Genomic DNA, 20,514 nt, shown 5'->3' with positions numbered 1-20,514 from the left:
TAATTTGTTGGTCTTTTTTTGTAAAAAAATTAATAGAAAAAAAGGAATGATAATACTTTATTTATCCAAACTTTCGCTAAAAGACTCACCACCAGCCCTGTCTCATTTAAAAGAGCCACCATCCGGCTTTGCCACCATCTTGTGGCATCTTGGTACAAAGGAACTATGTTGAAGTAAGCTGAGGACCTTCATGTAGCGTTTTTCAGCCATGTTGTAGCATCTATAGCTTTTTGTGGGGGCGTCGTCAATGACTTTCGGACACGACTGAAGTGGAGCATCACGGTGAAGACTGTCACTTCCACTAACCCTGGCTAAACTTAGCTCCTCCCAGACATACGAAGATGTTAGTCACTCAATCAAGATGTATCACTTCAACCTACTTCCTTGACACCGATGACTACTTTCCTAATAGCTAGGGCTTTAGAATCTTAGAGGGGTCAAGAAATGGTACAAAAACCATGAATACTGTAGCTGAATTCATGAATATCGACACGCAAATAGACAGGTTCACTGTACCTCGATCTGGCCGATGGTCTTCTGGTACTCCTTCTCTCTGTTCTTAAAGAGCGACTCTGTCTCGTCAATGAGGCTGCCGAGACTTCTGTCGTGGGAGTCCTTGGAATTAACAGCAGCGAGATTAGGCTGATCAATCATCCATGGTCGGTCTATTCACATGGTGGGTGGGGGAACTCACTGGTTCCGTGCCTTCGCCGCCCCCGTCGCCCGGGAGTGCGTTGGTGCAGGGCGGTACCGCCGCCGCGGTCGTCAAGATTCCGCACGGTACGTTGTAGTTGGCGAAGTCCTCCCACAGCAGCAGCGTCTCCTCGTTCTCTTCCCACGTCAGACTGTCGCAGTCATCGTCCAGGTCAAACGTCTCGCGCCTGGCAACAGAGGCGTTATCTGAACAGTGTCTATAGGTTGGAGAGAGAGAGAGGGAAAAAAGGAGGAAGGAGGGAGAGAAAACTAGTAACGCAATGTTAAGCAAAGATGACATGCATAGAAGAAATAGAAAAATGTTAGTGATTAGTAAAGACATTGTTAGAAAAGACAAGTCAGCACTGAGAGCTCTGGTCCATTTTTAGAATTGATTGGCCCATAACAGTCTTCAATCAAAAAAATAAAGTGGATCACATGACTAGTTGATAAAGATCGAAATGGCCCCCGCCAGGGATGCACTCACATTTTTTTACAGCTTTGGCTCATAAATTACAACGAATTCTGGTTGGGTCAAATGTTTCTAGGCAACACCTGAGTCCATCTCTGCTATTTATTCACTAATTAGGTACATTGACACAATCCTAATGACAGCTAATACATAACCATCCATCCATTTTCTATACTGCTTATCCTCATTAGGGTGAGCTGAAGCCTTTCCCAGCTGACTTTTGGTGAGAGAAGTAGGTTACACCCTGGACTTGTCGTGAGCCAAACGCGGTACACTTACATTTACAGTTAACCTTAACACGCTTATTTTAACTTGTTTTCTGGAGTACAGCCTGGGAGGAAAATAATTCTCATTTTATTTTCAATTTCCCCAAATTACTAACTAAAAATTTAACTTACCTCACCTGAATTCAAAACCCACTCAGTATGAGAGGTTGTTTGTCTATATATGTGCCCTGTAAGAACTGTGTTTTAATGTGGCTTTAATATTTAAGTCAGTTAATTTCCCCCTTAGGATCAACAATGCAATACTCCATTGGAACATCAGAGAGAGTTGAGTGACTATAATAAACAAAGCCAGCAGCTGAGTATCACAAAACCATTAGTCTTGGTGTAGACGCGATCACATAGCTGTAGTGGGTGTCGGGGTGTGAAAGTCACGCTTACAACTGGTTTAGCATGCGCTTCATCTCATCCGTGATGTTGAGCGTGTCCTCCTCCAGAGGGCTGGGCTCTGCGTCCATCTCAGAAACCTCCTCGTCGGACACCGCCTTGCGCTCTTTCCTTTTGCAGGCCGCAGAGGCACCCTGCTAAAAACACACACAAACGTGGATAAACATCCCTACATGCATCCAGTTGTGGTAACCTAAGGCTTGTCTTGCTAAAATGCTAACAGTTGGGATGCTAGCCTGAGTAGAGAACGTGCTAAGGTAGATTGATAAAGCTTTTACGTTCTTGCCTTGTGGTCAGGTATCATTTGTAATTGGTAAAATGCTAACATTCTAACTGTTGGTAAGCTAACGTGGCAAGATAGCAACCTGAATGCAAAAAAAAAAAAAAAAAAGCGCTGAGGCAGATCATTTTACATTTTGCCCTGTAGTCAGGGGCCATTTCTAATAAGAATCGATAAAATGTTAACATGTTAACAATCCGTATCTCAACAAAATGTAGCAACCTGAGTATAAAAGCGCTGAAGCAGATTGGTAAGGTTTTTTGTTTTATTTTGTTTTTTTACACATCATGGCTTACAGAAGTCAAGTGCTGTTTCTAATGAGAATTGATGAATTGCTATTTAACAGTCAGGTACAATTTTTTTACGTTTTTAAACTTTTTAAAATATAATGTGAACTTGCTCACGGTTGTATGCTAACATGTGGAGAGATAGCAATCCGACTACACAAAGCACCAAAACAGATCTATACGGATTTTATGTCACGTCGTTCAATCAGGCGCTATTCCTAATTATAATTGCTGAAATCCTAACACGCTGACGGTTGATATGCTAACATAGCGCAACCTCGTGTACAAGCGGTGTTCAGGTGGATTGATGAGGTTTTCACATCTTGTCCTGGAGCTATTTCTAATTCATAACATGGTGACAGTTAGTATGCTAACATGTTGCAAGTTGCAACCTGAGTACAATTCGGCTGTTCTTGTGTCCGGAAGACAGGTCAGTTTTGTTTAAATTATTTTGTGCGTTTGTATCACGACTTGAGATCTCGACACGGACCAAAAATGCTACTGTTTTCTGGATACCCACCCTATCTGGAAGTGACCTGGCCGTGCTGGCGTTGAACATCTTAGACATGTCCTCTGAGTTGCGCTGCTGCGCCACGTCACACAGCTTAGCCGTGATGTCGATGCGTCTACAGATGTCCATGTCCACCCGCCGGGCTTTCTCCTGAATCTTGGAGTCCAGGTCAGACATTTGCTACATGGAGAGGGAAAAAAAATGAGTGTGAACTCCATTCAGTGCGCGATGATTTAAAGGTTACTAATGTAATCACTGAAATACTGTAGCTTTGTCTGCTACGTATTTGATTGTTTCTAATACAATTTTGAGATCAAGTAGGTACATTTGCAAATGCAGATTGTGTGAGTGTTTCGGACTAGACACAAGCGTATGGTGAAAGTTGCGGTTCGCTATTCTGTGAAGCCTTTTGAGACACTTTTGTGATTAAGGGCTATACAAGTAAACTTGTCTTGAGTTGACTATTCCCATATTTGCGTCTTTTTCTGTGGAACCAAGTATGGAAAAACTGAACTGAAAAACTCACCTATTCATGGTGTTTGTACACTGTCACACTTTATGATACCACAAGATGGCTCCAAAGCCCTGTCTAATAGGAAATTAGGATTGTGTCAAGGAAGTATGTTGAACTGATACATCTTAACTGAGGAACAAAGATTTTTGTCCAGGAGGTATACTAGACAGATGTCTGATGATAAATTACGAAGATTTTTTTTGTCTATGCCATCTGACGTGGGCACAACATGGCATCAAAGTTTGACGATCATTTTGAGGATGGGTGTCCAAACGACAGCACGGGGGCCATTTATGGGCTGCTGTCAACTTTTTAGCGGCCCATAGCATATGCAAAAAACAACATACAATAAATACTGCTACTATTAATGATAATAAATTGGTTTTATATCAAGCTTATCTAGACATGCAAAGAAACTATTTACAACTAAAATAAAACATTTCTCTTCATCGCAATCAATAATAATAATAACAAAATGTTTCATTAAAAAACATGGTTTGCTCCTTGTCAAGGTCCGATTTGTGAACATAAATTAATTATCCTTAAATTAACTGGTTTAAGAATTTAAACTTATTACACTGAAAACTTGTTTTGGTTCTCAATGTGGACATGTGATTTAACTGCTGGTCAGTGTAGGGACGGCTCTATTTTAGTAGGATAATAAATTATTTGCCATATCACCTTTAACAAAAAGCTGTGCTGTAGCAGTTTTTGTATAACCAACAACAATATGTAATTGCTTGATGAATTGGTTTTACCGTGTTTAATATAGTAAAGTAAAGTAAATTAGCCCTTGCAACCTTCGATTTTTCTTCATATGGCCCTTTGAGGAAATTTGGACACCATCCATCCATCCATTTTTCTGAGCCGCTTCTCCTCACAAGGGTCGCGGGCGTGCTGGAGCCTATCCCAGCTATCATCGGGCAGGAGGCGGGGTACACCCTGAACTGGTTGCCAGCCAATCGCAGGGCACATACAAACAAACAACCATTGGCACTCACATTCACAACTACGGGCAATTTAGAGTTGTCAATTAACACACCTGATTTAAAGACTTCACCATGAAAACTGGGGTGGTGAGGACCCGATCATTGGCGCTTTCACCTTTAATTTATTTCATTCGATTTTTTTTCTTCCCCATTTTTCATTGGACATACAACACCAAACTTATTTAGTTTGAAAGAACGACATACGGTATGAGTATACTTCGTACAAAGTTAATTGGATTAGTTCTATGGACACAGTTCAAACATCTCGAACACGACCACCAATGATTGTGACCACGTCTAAGAATCAGTACATGCAAGACCTCTATACAACAATAGGACCCACTTCTTTAATACCACTTACCCTTCTCTGGATTTGGACGTGTGGGATGAGGTAAAGCACAGAAAATAAATATTTATTTATTTGTAAAATTTTTTTTTTAGAAGAATAGATGTCTCAAATTTCCAATATTCAAGATAAACAACAAAAGCTTTTAAGCGTATTTATTCCTGAGCAAGCACACACTGGGAGCGGCCCACTGCGGTACATCAACACTGTATATCACTGGGAAGCAGAGCAGGCAAGGAACAATACCAGCACTGCACAGAACAGGAAAAGCACTTAGAAGATCTACATCACGTCTTTCAATAGAACATTTCTTGGACTTCTGCCTCCACATTCTTCTGAGGACGAAAGGGTTTCTCAGTATAGCGCTATGTGGGAACAATAACTACAAAAGTACAGGTGTGACGCCTCAATCAGATGGCGGCTACTTACATCGCTCATGAGGCTCTTGAAAACCACAAGTTCCGCCTTTAGTCGCTCCACCTTGTCGTTCAGGTCATCTTGAATCTCTGATGATTCTTTGGCACGCTGAGTGGACATCAGGGAATCAAAACAAGATGAACAACTATTAGATAAACAACTAGATTATTCAATGAACTAGATTATTCAATGAACCTAACATGCATGTTTTTGGTATGGCTCGAACTGAGATTCAACCCCCAAACCTCACAAGTCAGGCAGACTTGCTAACCACAATGTCACCATGCTGCTTCCATTGATTTCCAGAGTCTATTAACTGGGCAGGGGGAAGATTTTGCCAAAACTTCATCATCTCATATTGAATTTGTAGGATGGCATGATTGATAAACGACATCAGGGAAAACCCGCGTATGGGATCTTGTGTTGGGCAGCACGGCGGAGTTGTGGTAAGCACGTCTCCCTCACAGTTTTGAGGTTCAGGGTTCAAATCTCAGATCCAGCATTGAGTGGAGGTTGCATGTCCCTCTCCTTGCATGGGTTTTCTCCAGGGACCCCAGCTTCTTCCCGCATTCCAAAATCATGCATGTTAGGTTCAGTGAAGACACTAAAATGTCCATAGGTGTGAATTTGTGTGCAAATGGTTGTTTTGTGCCCCACTTCTCTTGCCAAAGGTCAGCGGGGGTAGGCTCCATTTCAACCGCGACACATCTAGCGTATTATACCGGAGGTGGGTGACTTGGTGCCAAATTGGTATTTTTGCCATCATTTAAGTCATTGCACTGAATGTACTTTTCCAGCTCTCCTGTACAGCAATGCATCCTTCTGTGTGCTAAAGGTTAATGCTCCCGTGGGATGCCACTCCACCGCTTTTTTGCTGACCAACAATCCAAACATGCGCAATCGATGGGAGCAAACGCAGAAAGAGGTCACCATGCCGACTGTGTCATCAGGACCTGGCCTTTTGCCTCCAGGTGTGTTTAACGTGATTTTTCGATTCAAAACTTTGTGGAGGGTTGCACATGTACCATGAAAGAACATGTTAACTACTGTAAAAATGCAGATAAAGGAATTTATTGTCTATTTTTTCCACATTGAATGTTAGCATTGCATTTTTAGCCAGGAAGTAGCCTGCTAGCTCACGTAAGGACAGACTTTCTATAAATTTCAGCATTTTTATTCTAGGAATTTATTTTCAGTTTTTTGCTGCCCCAAATGTTTTTTTTAAGGGCTTTATTTTGTTAGCATTTGGTTAATGTAGTGTTATCCTCCCTGAACCAGAAAGTAGCCAGTTAGCTAACAAACAGCTCCATATTTTTTTCCACTTTAGATAAAGGAATTTATTTTCCCTTTTTGTCTCCCCCAAATGTTAGAGTTTGGTTCATCCTAGCATTGTTATGCACGGATGTTCATGGCAGACTGCGATGATGAATTTGATAAAGTTGTGCAAGATTTAGTCAACATATTGTGGCAGATGATTGATGAGAGCTAGCCAGCTACGGCTAACTACCAGCTAAGCTAACTAGCTGGCTCGTCGAAGCGGATGTTCCCAGCCAGCCAGCATGGATTTATGCATTTTATGGCACAGAGACCGGCACAAAACAGACCACGTCTACCACACGGCAAGGGATCCGAGATAAAGTAAGGAAATTTAAACTAAAAAGAAGTTCTGGCAAACGGTTTTTCCCTCCAGAAAAAGAGATTGCTAAAACGCTCCAGCCAAAATGCGTCTTTTCTGGTGGTGTGACAAAATCTGTGACCCCAAAAAACCTGCCACCAGGACATTACCAGGGGGCTATAGATAGTTTTCAAATAATCTAATTGGATTTTTAATTTGTCAGACAAGTCACTGATGGTGTAGTGGTACACTCGCCTGACTTTGGTGCAGGCAGCGTGGGTTCAGTTAACACTCAGTGACGGTGTGAATGTGAGTGCGAATGGTTGTCCGTGTCTATATGTGCCCTGCGACTGACTGACGACCAGTTCAGGGTGTAGTCCGCCTTTCGCCCGAAGTCAGCTGGGATAGGCTCCAGCGTCCCGCGACCCTAACCAGGATAAGCGGTGTTGAATGGATGGAATTTGTCAGACAATGACGTCTTTATGTCGGAAGAGCACAAGGAGTAACGATTCAATTGTGATTCGCTACTCATTCGTTACCGTCAATGCAAATAGCAAATTGGGATTTAGATGGTGAGTCTGTATGTTTGTGGAATACATTTTTTTTCCCCCAACCTGGTGCAGGGATTCCACCGCAGACTCCAGATGCTCGCGTTTGGACAGCTCCTCCTCCCATCTGTGAACACAACACAAAGGTGGGTCACTCACTACCGGGTTGGCCCCCCTGAGGGCGACGAGACAGAGGTAATGTCTGGTTAATACTTTCTCTGATTACACAATGCCACTGACACACCCCACAACCTCAGTGGAAAAGATTTAAGTCATTTCACAACAAATGTTCAAGCGTCTTTTGAATGTGTGTCTGCACGAGGATATTTGAGCTTTAAACACACCCAATTCCTTTTGTGCTAGCTCACCTACAAGAAACTGAATTAATGAATGTGTGCAAAGCTATTTAAAATGATCACATAATGGTTTCCAACAGTCAGGATCTGATAGTAAAATAACTACCATAAAAGCCGCTACACATGAAGTGTGGATTGCTAAACGAGCATGCTAATCCTAACAATGACTGAAGTGTTGACGTTTAGTCATAACACTTACTATTTAGTACAATCTTTTTGTCAATTTAATATCTTAGACCACAGAAATGCAAAACATGAGACCCCAAGTTGCAAATAATTGCCTTGCGTGTTTATTGACTCAAATGCAGATTTGGGAGGCGTCATTTAACAGTTTTGCAATTAAAAGAAAATATTGGTTTATTGCAATGTATGTCAAGTCAAAGTGTAGTTTCCTACGAAATGCAAAAGGTTGCATATCTCCCCAGTCCATCAACATGGACACACACAATATTGTGGAGTGACCACACCCTCTATCGGAACATTAATTGTTGTTAAAGATGCCCCTTCCACATGACATAAGATCACATTTAATTTTGGACAGTTTAATGTGTTGATGTGTTTTGCTTAGCAAAATAGTTCAAATGGGCTCTACAGTTAACTATTTCTTGTCCGTGTATGATTGCGTCTATGACCTGAGATAATTACAGTTATGTTTTTCTGCGAGGGACAGACATTTATTAGGCATGCCTTGCTAGGCTTTGCTGCTTTGATTAGGAACAAGCATTTATATACTGTTTCTTAAATTACACATCTATGAGAGGAAATACACTGTACGGTACTTGTAGATATACATTGAGCTCTTAGTTGAATATTATAGTGCCAAAAAAAGAAACTTGGTCTAGTTTTAAATTTTTTTTTCCTTTTTGTTCAAACTGGAGGTAAGTTTAACACAAGATGGCATTGCTACCACAAGCAGTGATGCTCTGAGGGCAGCAGGTTGCTTTCAAACTGCAGTCCATTCTTTATGATGCACTGAGACATTGACCGACAGTGAGACTGCACCTAAAAATAACGTTGCAAACCTCATGGTGGCTGCGTGCTAAAATTGGCAGCACTTGTCTCTTTTCCCTGCGTTGACACCTCCCATCACTCACCAACTGCATCACGGTGGCCATACCCTGCAGCATACTTGTGGCTTCAGGCAGTGGACTGCATCATATTACAACGCTTTGTGATGTGAGCTTGAAGGCTGAGTCACACATGGAGATGAGTAGGTTGAGAATGGACAAAGGCTTCATTGAGCAAGCAGTGTACAGTAGGTCACACGTGACCATGAGCTATAGTACACAGCTATGGGAACCCAGAAAGGGTAGTATGAATCCAATATGAATTTTATAATAATACAGATTAGTCATTGTGTATAAATACCTAACCTTGTTTTATTACCCTTCTAGTGTTGTTTTTGGAGTACTTTCCCGAGTGTACGTCTTTCTGACTTCCTGTCTATCCGTCAGTGGGGCAGGTATGAACTCTGCCCAGCATCAAGTTCCACTTCGACAATTTGTATTGTATTGCAGCTGTGTGGTTTCGAACATAACAGAAAACTGTAAACACATCTTTAAATGCTCCTTCGATAATTATCGAAGAAAGCATCGACTGTCTAGCTCCACCCTCCACAAATGTACCGAAGCGCACCACTGTGACCGACACTTTATTTACAATGGAAAGTAAGGATGAACTTAATAAAGATCCACGGATTCACTTCTGTTGATTGATTATGTGGAATTGATTCTTGATTAATCACAGCTTCAAAGAAACAGAGACAAAATGGAGTGTGTCCAGAACTTGGCTACCACCAACAGAGGTGCTGTTGATTTAGTTGTAACTAGTTTGCTGGCTAAAGAAGACCAATGAAGAGCTACATCCACACTGTGGATAAACTGCCCTAGGTAATGTTGTTTTCCTCGCATGGAAACAGGAGTTCAAAACATTCAGAAATATATTTTTTCCCATAGAAGATGAAGGAAATTTTGTGAAATGCATATCAGTAATGGAACCTCAATAAAAAAAATTATCAGAATCAAACAGTGATTGAGCTGGTGGAAATTGTAGTTTTCCCCTTTGGTTTTCCATTTAAAAACACCACTCTACGTTCTGAAGACCACCATTGAATTCTGGGACCAAGCCATTGCCTTTTCACCATGGAGAGATAACAACACGCCGGGAAGTCACTTTTGGCCACACAAGATGCGTCAGTGGGTATTCACTTTCTCAACAAACCTCCTCCTTGTTTCCATTTCAACATGCTCTGTCTCATCAAGGAGAAATCTTCCTTGGCAGCGTGTGAAACCTTCTAAAAAAATGCTGGCAGTGCTGCTTCACAAAGCACACAAAAATCCACCACCCACCCTCCCTCAAACAGTCTCAGGACTTTAGCTAAAGTCTCTGGAGTTCACAACAACATCACAGGACAACAAAGCCAACATCATCTTCTTTAATCTTATCTCTGATACCCAAGAAACGCAATTTAAATATGAACAATGGGCAGAAGAGAAGGCAACCTGTGCCAATAACACTTACCGGTAGGCTATTTAATATGTCATCTATCAATCATGGACTATGGAATCTCAGTCTGACTGCAGGAATTTCACCCCACAGTTCAGAATTTTGGAGGACTATTGCGAGATTAGACAATGGGAACTGCTTCTCAATTTGGTTCCTGGAATTCTTTTCTGGACGATTTATGTTCTACATTAGTCTTCCAGGGACCTGTGTGAACACAACACAACAGTGGCCACAGAAATATTTTACTTCCAGGAACTAATGTATCAAGAACTAAAAGTTCCCGGTAGTGTTGAGGCAAAGGGGCCTTAAATTTAATTCCACTGTAATTTATTGGGCACCTTCTTAGGGGCTAATATTCTTCAAAGTGCCTGGAACCTTGGGGCAGGATGTATTAGTACTGTAAATCATTATTCTTATACAACTGTTTTTGGTGTTATTTCCTTAGTGTCTGGATCTGTTCCTGTCAACACTAATTTGCCATTCAAAAGCCTGAGAGGCTTAACTGGTATAGGGGGAGTTATGACTGAACCAGAGGTCGGTAATAACACGCTACATTTACTTGAGTAACATTTTCCATAAACTGTACTTGTCAGAGTACTTCCAATGCACCATACTTTATACTTTTACTTGAGTAGTTATGTGAAGAAGGATCGATACTTTTACTCCGTTACAACGATCGACATGCCGTTCGCTACTTTTATTTATTCATTCTTGCGTGCGTCTATTTTTAGACTCCATCTTTGACTTCCGCATAGGGTTGCGCCAATCAAATGGGATCACCAATGTCATTTGACTCCAATTCACCAATGAGATGACACAAGGCAGTCACATGACCGCACACATAGCCTTCATGAGCCAATCAAAATAACTCATTTTGGGGGAGAAAACAGCCGCGCGACTGTTTATGTTACAGACTCCAAAAAACAGCAGCTTTATCATGCAGCTCTTAAATTGCGACTGCTCAAATATTTCAGCCCACTTCAAACTTGAGAAAACACCTTGTGGTAAGTTGCTGATGTTTCTATTGTTGTTTTGGCAGTGGATATGGCAAAATTAGCACTATCCCTATGGTGTCGCACACACAATCACTAAGTCTGGTCAGCAAACAGCTTCTTCATTATGTCATTTAAGCAAATAACGCAAATAATGTTTGTGTAGGGCCCAATGTATGTGTTGTTGGTTTTTGGGCAGCTAAAAATTTAAATGGTGGCAGGTGTTTGTCAACTCCCATATATTATTTTTTTATTTTATATTTGATGTTCATGTTCTGATTTTTTTTTTAAAATAATCAGAAGTTACTCACAAGTTACTCTTTACTTGAGGTGTGTTTTCATTGAGTACTTTCTTACTCTTACTTAAGTAAATATTTGGATGAGTACTTTTTACTTTTACTTGAGTCATATTATTCTAAAGTAATAGTACTCTCACCTGAGTACAATATTTGGCTCCTCTACCCACCTCTGGACTGAACCCAAAGTAGGAAGTATTCCCCGTGTATTTTGTTCATTTACGTTGCTGCGCCTCAAACACCATTGTGGACCATTGTGTGCTTGGGAACTATTGCCTACATTCAGTTCCAGTGTAATTTATCAGAGTTGAAAAAAGACCCTGCTTGGAAAGTTTCTAGGCCTACTCCCGAAAGGTTCATAACCCTAGACTGGTCTCGCCAATCGCAGGGCACCCCTAAGCAACTATGATCTACGTTGCTGCAGAGAAGAACCACAAAACATGTGATGATGAAAGAAAGGCTGTGTTTGCAACCTCTGGAACAGAGGGCCCAAGACCAGAAAGGACAGAGGAGCTTCGTAGAGGGGCAATGTTCTTCTGTGAACTTAAAGGCCTAAGTAAGTATGTTGCTGCACCTGCTTGATACTGTTGTGGACCATTGAGTGTCTGGACCATGGGATCTATTGTCTTAATTTCACCCATAGGAACCTTTTTTCCAGAACCAGAACTATTTTTTGTAATTTTTGATCACCAGATCTTTACTACTGAAGTAGGAGCTTCTGGAAGACCTTTGTATGTTTCAACTATGGGAGCTATTGTCTAAATTTTGACCTGAAGAACCTCATTACGGAACTAGAAACTTTTGGCGGATCACTGTGTATTTCAGTTGCGGAAACTATTCCTGACATTTAGTTCCATGGGCCAACAAAAGACCCAACTGGTGGAATACTACTCTTGAAAGGCCCTTAAACCTTTGGGTCACTCCCATTTTGCTCCAATATTTGTGGTGTAATGCTACAAAATGGATGGCAAGGAAGTCAATGCACAGGCTCCCATCACAATATCGCCCACTGGATTGGTGGGATAGTGCAGTCACTTGTGTTCCTTTCACCTGCATAATCCAATTTGCATAAATATTCCGTGGACCTGAGATTGCTATCCAAGACAACAAGGAGAACTACAAGTTCCTGGCCCTTTTTGTTGACTGAAAAGCAGCAACTTCCACTTTTTCCGTCAAAGTGACCTGCATCATCTAAACAAAGTATGTTGAGTTGTCACCATCTCAGCAGTGCTTCTGTGACTATGTGATGACTTGTCTATGTGGAGTCTCCTTACAAGGACAAAGATCAGCAGGATGCTCGGAGGCTGTATTACCGACCGCAGCTCACATTCTCTGCAACTTGCCCCCAGTAAATCAACATCTGTGTGCTACTGCTGTGCTTGGAGAAAATGAAAATATAACCACACATGCATTTGGCAGACTAATATAAACCACAAAGATGAAATACAGCTACAGGCGAGCTATGAAACTGCATCTTGAATTTTATATCCTCAAAAACAATGCCATTCATCATAATTTAATAAAAAATAATTTTAATAAAAGGCAAACTATGATTACCGTATTTTCACGACCATAAGGCGCACCGTATTAAAAGGCGCAGTCTCAGGTCTATTTCTGTATTTAACACATACATAAGGCACACCATATTATTGGGCGCAGGCATGGTAAAACATATGCTAGCTTAAAACATACGGTAGCATGCATGCACGCTAAAACAATGTTTTTTAAAAAGCAGCGGGAGCAAAACTGAGTTCGGTTGTACTTTATTGGAGTATTTAACAATGTACTCACGTTATTTTTTGATCAATCCTCATCCACAAATCCATCAAAGTCCTCATCTTCTGTATCCGAAATTAACAGCTGGGCAAGTTCTCAATCAAACACGCCAGATTCCCTCTCGTACTCGTCGGTCGTCAGTCTCGTTGCCGTGCGGCACCTCAGAAATGATGCCGGCTTTTACGAAAGCTCAAACAACAGTGCAATCAGACACGTTAGCCCAAGCATCCGCAATCCATTCACAAATTGTGGCGTAACTCGCCCGGCGCTGCCTCCTGGTCTTAGTAAAGCTGTGTTCGCTATTTGTCATCCATGGCTCCCACGCCGCTCACTTCACTTTGAACGCCCTGTTTACACGGGTGTCCAACGGTTCGTCAAGCCTCCCGGAATGATGGCAAGCTTCCTCACTTGCTACACATGGCAGAGTTATTGCACTCAGTCGAATGGTGACTTAAGACGCTTCTCCCGGCTGTTCTTTGCTCATTAATCCATTGCTCGAGTTGGTCTTCCAACTCGGGCCACCTCGCCTTGTTTCCGCGTTTTCTTTTTTTTCCTGCGGAAACTCAGCTTCGTCTTCCTGACTTTGCGAAGCTCGTTTTCCTGCTTCCTCCACTTGCGAACCATGGATTCGTTGAGCTTGAATTCTCTCGCGGCTGCTCGATTCCCATGTTCTTCTGCGTAACTGATAACTTGCAGTTTAAACTGTGCTTCGTAAGCGTGTCTCTTCTCGGTGCCATTTTCGGGGGTCCTTAGCCAAACCGATGTTGTTTTGCACAATGCACACCCCAGCGCTATATACCTACTGGAGGCGTGGCTTTAGCGTCCTCCTTCACGCACCCTTCCCCCTTTAGGTCCGCATGCTGTCCTCAGCCTCGTCCACTTTTCCTCTGTATAAGTAAGCAGCCTGTCGGCAGGAAATGCTCCCAGTCAGTCAAGTGGTCAAAAAAGTAAAAGTCAAGCGGAACGCTCATCACACAACAACATTTATAGATGTTGGAACTCGGTGCACACATAAGCCGCGCCGCATTGTAAGGCGCCCCGTCCATTTTGGAGAAAATTTAAGACTTTTAAGTGCGCCTTATGGTCGTGAAAATACAGTATATTTAATTACTTTATTTTAAAAATTTAGTCATTTTTCAAATTAATATGTACTTAAATACAAAAAAAACAATTTAAAGTGTATCTAAATGCAGTATAATAATATTTGTATTACGTTTTTACCATTTCATTCTATACTAATGCAGTGGTTTTTATATTGTTGCTAGTGGTTATTGTTGTACAATAAAAATTATTGTAACATGCATTTGTATTATTGATGTCATCCTTATGGCTTTTAGTCAAAAATAGTCAAAAAAATACTTTTTTTTTTTTTTTAATTATCCAAATAGCCTTTTAAATGTAGAGTAGCTCCATTTCTCTGAGTCACTGTGTATGAATATTGCACCATTAACCACATACAGCACAGAGTGCATCGTCAGGTTTAAAAAAAAAAAAAAAAAATGTTTCAAATGGAAAAAGCATTTTGTTCACAGACGTATTTGGCCAGCAGCAACATTCCAGCAGTGCAAAAACTCCCCCTGCCACGAGTCTTCGATGTTTGTGTGTGTGTGTGTGTCTGGGAGTAACATTTGCACCACATAGTTTTTCCCACCGGAGGATACGCACATCTTGGCAAAGCACGCACATTCAAACCTGATGTTCTTAGGCGTGCTGTTTTTTACTTGCTACTTGTCATAATGATCTGAACCCGAAAACGTCACTCATGTTTTGTCACATTCAAAATGATGAGGGTTTATGTACATACTTTACATGACATGTCATGATGTTTTCACTTGATGATATCTTTAGTGCGCCATTAGTGAACACTTATCTAACATCCTGATGTTCAAAAGACAATGGAAAACCTATTGTGAACACATGCACACACACACACATACACAGAGGTGTGGTTGTGAATCATTCTTTAAGACAACTCCGTTTAAACTAAAAATAAATGCACCAAGATAGTAGGAACTTAAAATCTACTCTATGTACATACATACTATCCATCCATCCATCCATTTTCTGAGCCGCTTCTCCTCACTAGGGTCGCGGGCGTGCTGGAGCCTATCCCAGCTGTCATCGGGCAGGAGGCGGGGTACACCCTGAACTGGTTGCCAGCCAATTGCAGGGCACATAGGAACAAACAACCATCCACACTCACAGTCATGCCTACGGGCAATTTAGAGTCTCCAATTCATGCATGTTTTTGGGATGTGGGAGGAAACCGGAGTGCCCGGAGAAAACCCACGCAGGCACGGGGAGAACATGCAAACTCCACACAGGCGGGGCCAGGGATTGAACCCGGGTCCTCAGAACTGTGAGGCTGACGCTCTAACCAGTCGGCCACCGTGCCGCCTACATACATACTATACCTTCTAATTCTATGGGAGGGTACGTTATATGTATATAATAAATGATAAAAAAAAAAATGGTAAGAACACAACAAAAATGCCTACAATAAGAAAATCCATCATCAGCGTTTTAGTCAACCCAATGACAAAAAAAACAATTTGAATGAAAAAGCTGGTGTAAAAGCTTAAATAAAAAAATATTACTTTTTTCTTAAAGATAATTAATAAAAATAGTACAAATTCTTAGCATGAGTTCTTCGCAGTCCAAACACTTTAATCAATAAACAAAACTTTAAAATACAATGAATAAAATATAAAAACAAGATTACCAGTGAAATAGCATACCATATTTTAGTCAAATAAATGAAGAGGAGAATACTTAACGTGTAAAACACTGTGGATACTATCAGGTGATTTTAATCTAATAAAAATGTATAATACAATTAAAAGGTAAAATAAATTAAAATGGGTATTGTTAAACTAGCATACAGTATTTTAGATGGAGAAATATTTTGTATGAAAAACGTAGTCCAGACACTATTAATTGATTGTAGTCAAATAAAAAAAAACTACAAATTTGAAAAGTGAACTACATTAAAATAAGAATAATAAAAATAAAATAGCATACAGTATTCAAATTAATGGATGAGAAGATTTTTGGCATGAGAAACATAGTCTGCATGCTAAAAACTGATTTTCATAATAAAAAAAAAGAATCAATAAAATACCATACAGCATTTGTCAAAAAATGAAGAGGAAAATGCTTAACATGAAAAATGTAGTCCGAACTCTATCATATATATATTTTTAAAATCAATACAAATAAAATAAATTTTCAATAAAAAGAAAACCAATAAATTAGTGCATGCAGCATCCACTCAAACAAATGGCATGAAAAACAGTCTGAACACTATCAAATTATTTTAATGGTGTCATTCCAATGTCATGATCCTCATGAGGGCATCAAGGAGCAGAGGAAGTGTTATTGATTACACACGTGGCTCAATACCACAATTTAGCTCGGCAGTATGAAGTCGGCCTTGATAAATCACACATGCGACGAGGAGTCTTGTCCTTTACAGCCTACCTGGTCCTCAGTGTGGAATGTTGCACTTCCATGACGCACCCGGGTAGCAATGCAAGGCTTTCCCTGACAAAAGTGGGTCATCGATTAAATGTCAAGACACTCCGTGATCTATAATTTCCTCGGAGAGACGTGCACTAATGGGATGGATGAGGGTGTCCAGGGACCCCTCGTCCGGCTGCTTGGGTTGGGGAGGGTCTCATTGCATTTGCTGCGCCGTCGTCAGCTTATGACATCTGGTGTCTGTGGAGACCGCTGGCCTTCATCCAATCTTTATGAAGGCCAACTCAATCACGTGCACAGGAAGCGCACATCTCGTTACTCAGCTTTGTGTCCCTTGACCAAGTCTAGACGGCACGTAGATGTGATTACACCAAGCAGAGTGCGGGGGGGGGGGGGGGGGGGGGGGGGGTTACTACAACCTCAGTTTGAACATCAAATATCTTGTCTTTGTAGTGTATTCAATTAAATATAGGTTGAACATGATTTGAAAATAATTGTATTCTGTTTTTATTTTTGTTTAACAGAACATATTCCGACTTCATTGGATTTGGGGTTGTATGTGTGTGTATATATATATATATATATATATATATATTTTTTTTTTTTTTTTTTTTTTAAATAATGCAATACTGAACTGTACTACATGATGGTGCACAGGAGCCCCAATACTTTTCTCTCTATGATGGTGTATTTTTGATACTCAGACCACTGGAACATTTCTAATTTCCGCGGGTCAATTAGGACCCATGTGATAATTGTATCGACTATAATTACTGGCAATTACGTGTCTCAACTGCACTTTGGTAAAATAGGTGTGCCATTAATTCCCCCATGCCATTTCCCAGGAATGTTGTTTGATTAAAAAAGTGAGCTCCTTGGAGGTGATGTCACACATTTAAACCACAAACTGAGCCTGGGAAAGAAGAAGTTGCCCAATGTTATAATGGTGAGGTAAAAAAAGTTCACTGTTCTTACATTCAGTGTCCATCCATCCATCCATCTTCTTTCACGCTTATCCTCACTAGGGTACATTCAGTGTCACTTAGCACAAATTGAAGCAAAAATAAATGGTCAGAGGCATTTATTCTTCCACGTCATGTCGTGGTTTGCACAAAGACCGTTCGCACGGTTGAATGCGCTGCTATTGGCCAATTTTTTTATTTTTTATTTATTTATGTATTTATTTTTAATTTAAGTGACATAATTAGTCATACCACCACTTGGAAAAAAATACAACCATTAGCTTGCCTATCAATATAGAACAACTTCGAATACTATATGAAAACAAGCCTCCTTCAATTTTTATAGTATTTTCTAATTATATTACTGTAACCACAAAGAGAAGTTAACCATTACACAATAAAACTAAAATAAAATAAAATAAAAAATTACATCATGGCGAGGGAAGGGGAAGACGTGTGCAGAACGATACTGTCACTTCGTGGCATTTTATAATTATAAGCGTACCAAAAAAAAAAAAAGTCCTACAATTGAATGCCAACCAATCCAAGATTTACACCAGCTCCATCTCCAAGCAGTATAGTAAATGAATGGATAAAAACATGGAAAAATAATAATTAATCATAGTCATTAAACATTGCATCTATCTGTAATTTGTTGTCAATGTTGCAACATTAGAAAAATCTCCCTCCTTCATTCGCACACGTTGTTGCTTAAATGTATGAGCTGGAATCCTCCAAATCAAGCAAACCCACCTCTACTCCCTTTTATTCCCATGAAAATATATATAATTTTTAGCCCTGAGGGGACGCTGTGAGTGTTAGCAAGTGAGCGGCTAAAACATGTCAAGTAAGGTGTGTGCGGGTAATTATCTCCAACACACCCATTTAAACTGTTATTGAATCATCATCGTTGTAGGGACATGAATATCACACAAACAACATGAAATATCAAGTTGTGGGGGGGACTTTCTTTTAACAGGAATTTATGCTGTTCTTATCAAAATTAAAACACAAACAGGAAAAGGCCTGTGTGGCCGGGCCGCATCCAGCTAGAGTGCGGGAAAAGAAGATCAAGATGTTCATGTCTGTCATAAATCTCATGGGTGTGTACGGGCAAATAATACAGTTACTACACAAACTTCTTTTGTGACTCTCTCACACACACAGACACACACACACACCTGAGGATGACTTAACATGGCAACAGCAGCTCCATTCAGGAGATGTTTGGTCCTCGTGACTGCAGCTATGTCAATCAATCACAAAGTACAGCATGTTCCTATGAGGAGGATATGGATGAGGGACTGGGGCGGGGGGTACCTTCAGTCTAAGACTGTTTCCCAACCTTTATTGAGGCAAGGCACATATTTTACTGCACATTAGAACAATCTCTCAGCACACCATCTAACTGAAATGTCATAAACATTGGGCATGTACAGTAGATTAAATATGTACCTTCTGCTATCTAGTGGAAACACATTCAATTGTTATGCCTGTCACTATACATTGCTGGCATAGACAGATGAGCAAATATATATAATATAATATTTGGAGTAATTAAATAATTATTTTCTGACCAATTGCTATATGTGAAATTGGTTCATTTCCATTGGCACATGGGAAAACCACTGCAAACTACAACCATAATTATCAGTGTCAATCAAAATGAGCAGCAGTATGATATTGAGTTTTTCAACTGGATTTCATTGGATTGTGCAGGCATACCAAGTTTTGTGGCCTTTGCAAAAAATACATTTGAGACATTAAAACTGCATTTAATTCATTGTTGTAGATTTGTAGGTTTCAGAGCAGTATGTTTTTTGTGTGTGTGATATTTTTCTATCCCTTGGTGAAATTATACGCAAAAGCCTTTGTAAATGTGCGGCACAGTGGGGCATACGGTTGAAATCTCAGCTCAGCCCTTCCTGTGTGGAATTTGAATGTTCTCCCCATACTGTGTGGGTTTTCTACAGGTAGTACTCCGGGTTCCTCCCACATTTCAAAAACACGCATGTTAGGCCCACCGAGCGACACAGCCGAACGAGAGTGAAATGGACCATTGGGAAAAAAATTTTTTTTTTACAGTTGGTGACTCTTCGCCACACACGAAGTGATTGAGCACCACAGATCTACCGACATCTCAATGGAAGTCAGCCTGCTATAAGGCTCCAGCTTACCCACGACCCTCATAAGGAAAAGCGCTATAAAAAAATGAATGGAGGGATAATTAGACCTTAACTATATCCCAAGTCCCATAACGTTACATTCAACTGTCACGCCATGACCTGCCGGTTATTTCATTTTAAAAGAGAGGAAAACTGTTTAAAATAATCATTATTTTAACACAGGAGGTGAATGCACTTGATGCTTCTATGCATGAAGCTTTGCAAACACTCCCTCAGAGAAGAACATCTGCTGTAGTTTGAGGCAAAACACAGTCAAGATTGCTTATAAAGCCTGGAGAGACTTTCTCTCTCTCTTTCACACACACACACAATCTTGGAATGACATTACACATCTGTCAAACAAAATCACGGCCGCGCCTTGTGCAGCAGCATCTCCCACAGAAAAACACCCTTTTATAATATAATAGTTCAGGAGACAGCATGAGGCGTCAGCACATGCAACTGTTTACGTGGGGATCAACAGCTTTTACACGCGAACACGTCTGAACACAACTTGTAAAATGAGAATTAAGTCTAACGATGCAGGACTTAGTAGCTGGATTTACCTGAATTCAACAACAAACTGAACTGCTGTGTATTTGCACCTCACAAAAATATTTTTCGCACCTCAGTAAAGTC

The 20,514-nt window shown here is 40.5% G+C and overlaps 1 protein-coding gene across 4 annotated transcripts in view; it reads right to left on the bottom strand.

Annotated features, from left to right (window-relative positions):
• Positions 1–20,514, bottom strand: part of iffo2b (intermediate filament family orphan 2b) — a 29,914-nt gene that overhangs the window by 3,404 nt on the left and 5,996 nt on the right. The window contains exons 2-7 of one of the 4 annotated variants that reach the window (XM_061783961.1): positions 7,410–7,470; positions 5,193–5,288; positions 2,924–3,094; positions 1,831–1,973; positions 695–911; positions 517–615 (exon numbers count right to left, since the gene is read on the bottom strand). In XM_061783961.1, the coding sequence (XP_061639945.1) occupies positions 517–615; positions 695–911; positions 1,831–1,973; positions 2,924–3,094; positions 5,193–5,288; positions 7,410–7,470 (787 nt within the window). The remainder of the gene's footprint in view (positions 1–516; positions 616–694; positions 912–1,830; positions 1,974–2,923; positions 3,095–5,192; positions 5,289–7,409; positions 7,471–20,514) is intronic. The other 3 variants (XM_061783962.1, XM_061783964.1, XM_061783965.1) reach the window with 3 other exon arrangements.

Source organism: Phyllopteryx taeniolatus, chromosome 9 (assembly GCF_024500385.1).
Source record: "Phyllopteryx taeniolatus isolate TA_2022b chromosome 9, UOR_Ptae_1.2, whole genome shotgun sequence".
Taxonomy (NCBI): Eukaryota; Metazoa; Chordata; class Actinopteri; order Syngnathiformes; family Syngnathidae; genus Phyllopteryx; species Phyllopteryx taeniolatus.
Note: the sequence above shows the minus strand (reverse complement) of the source record. Positions and strands in the feature narration are given on the sequence as shown.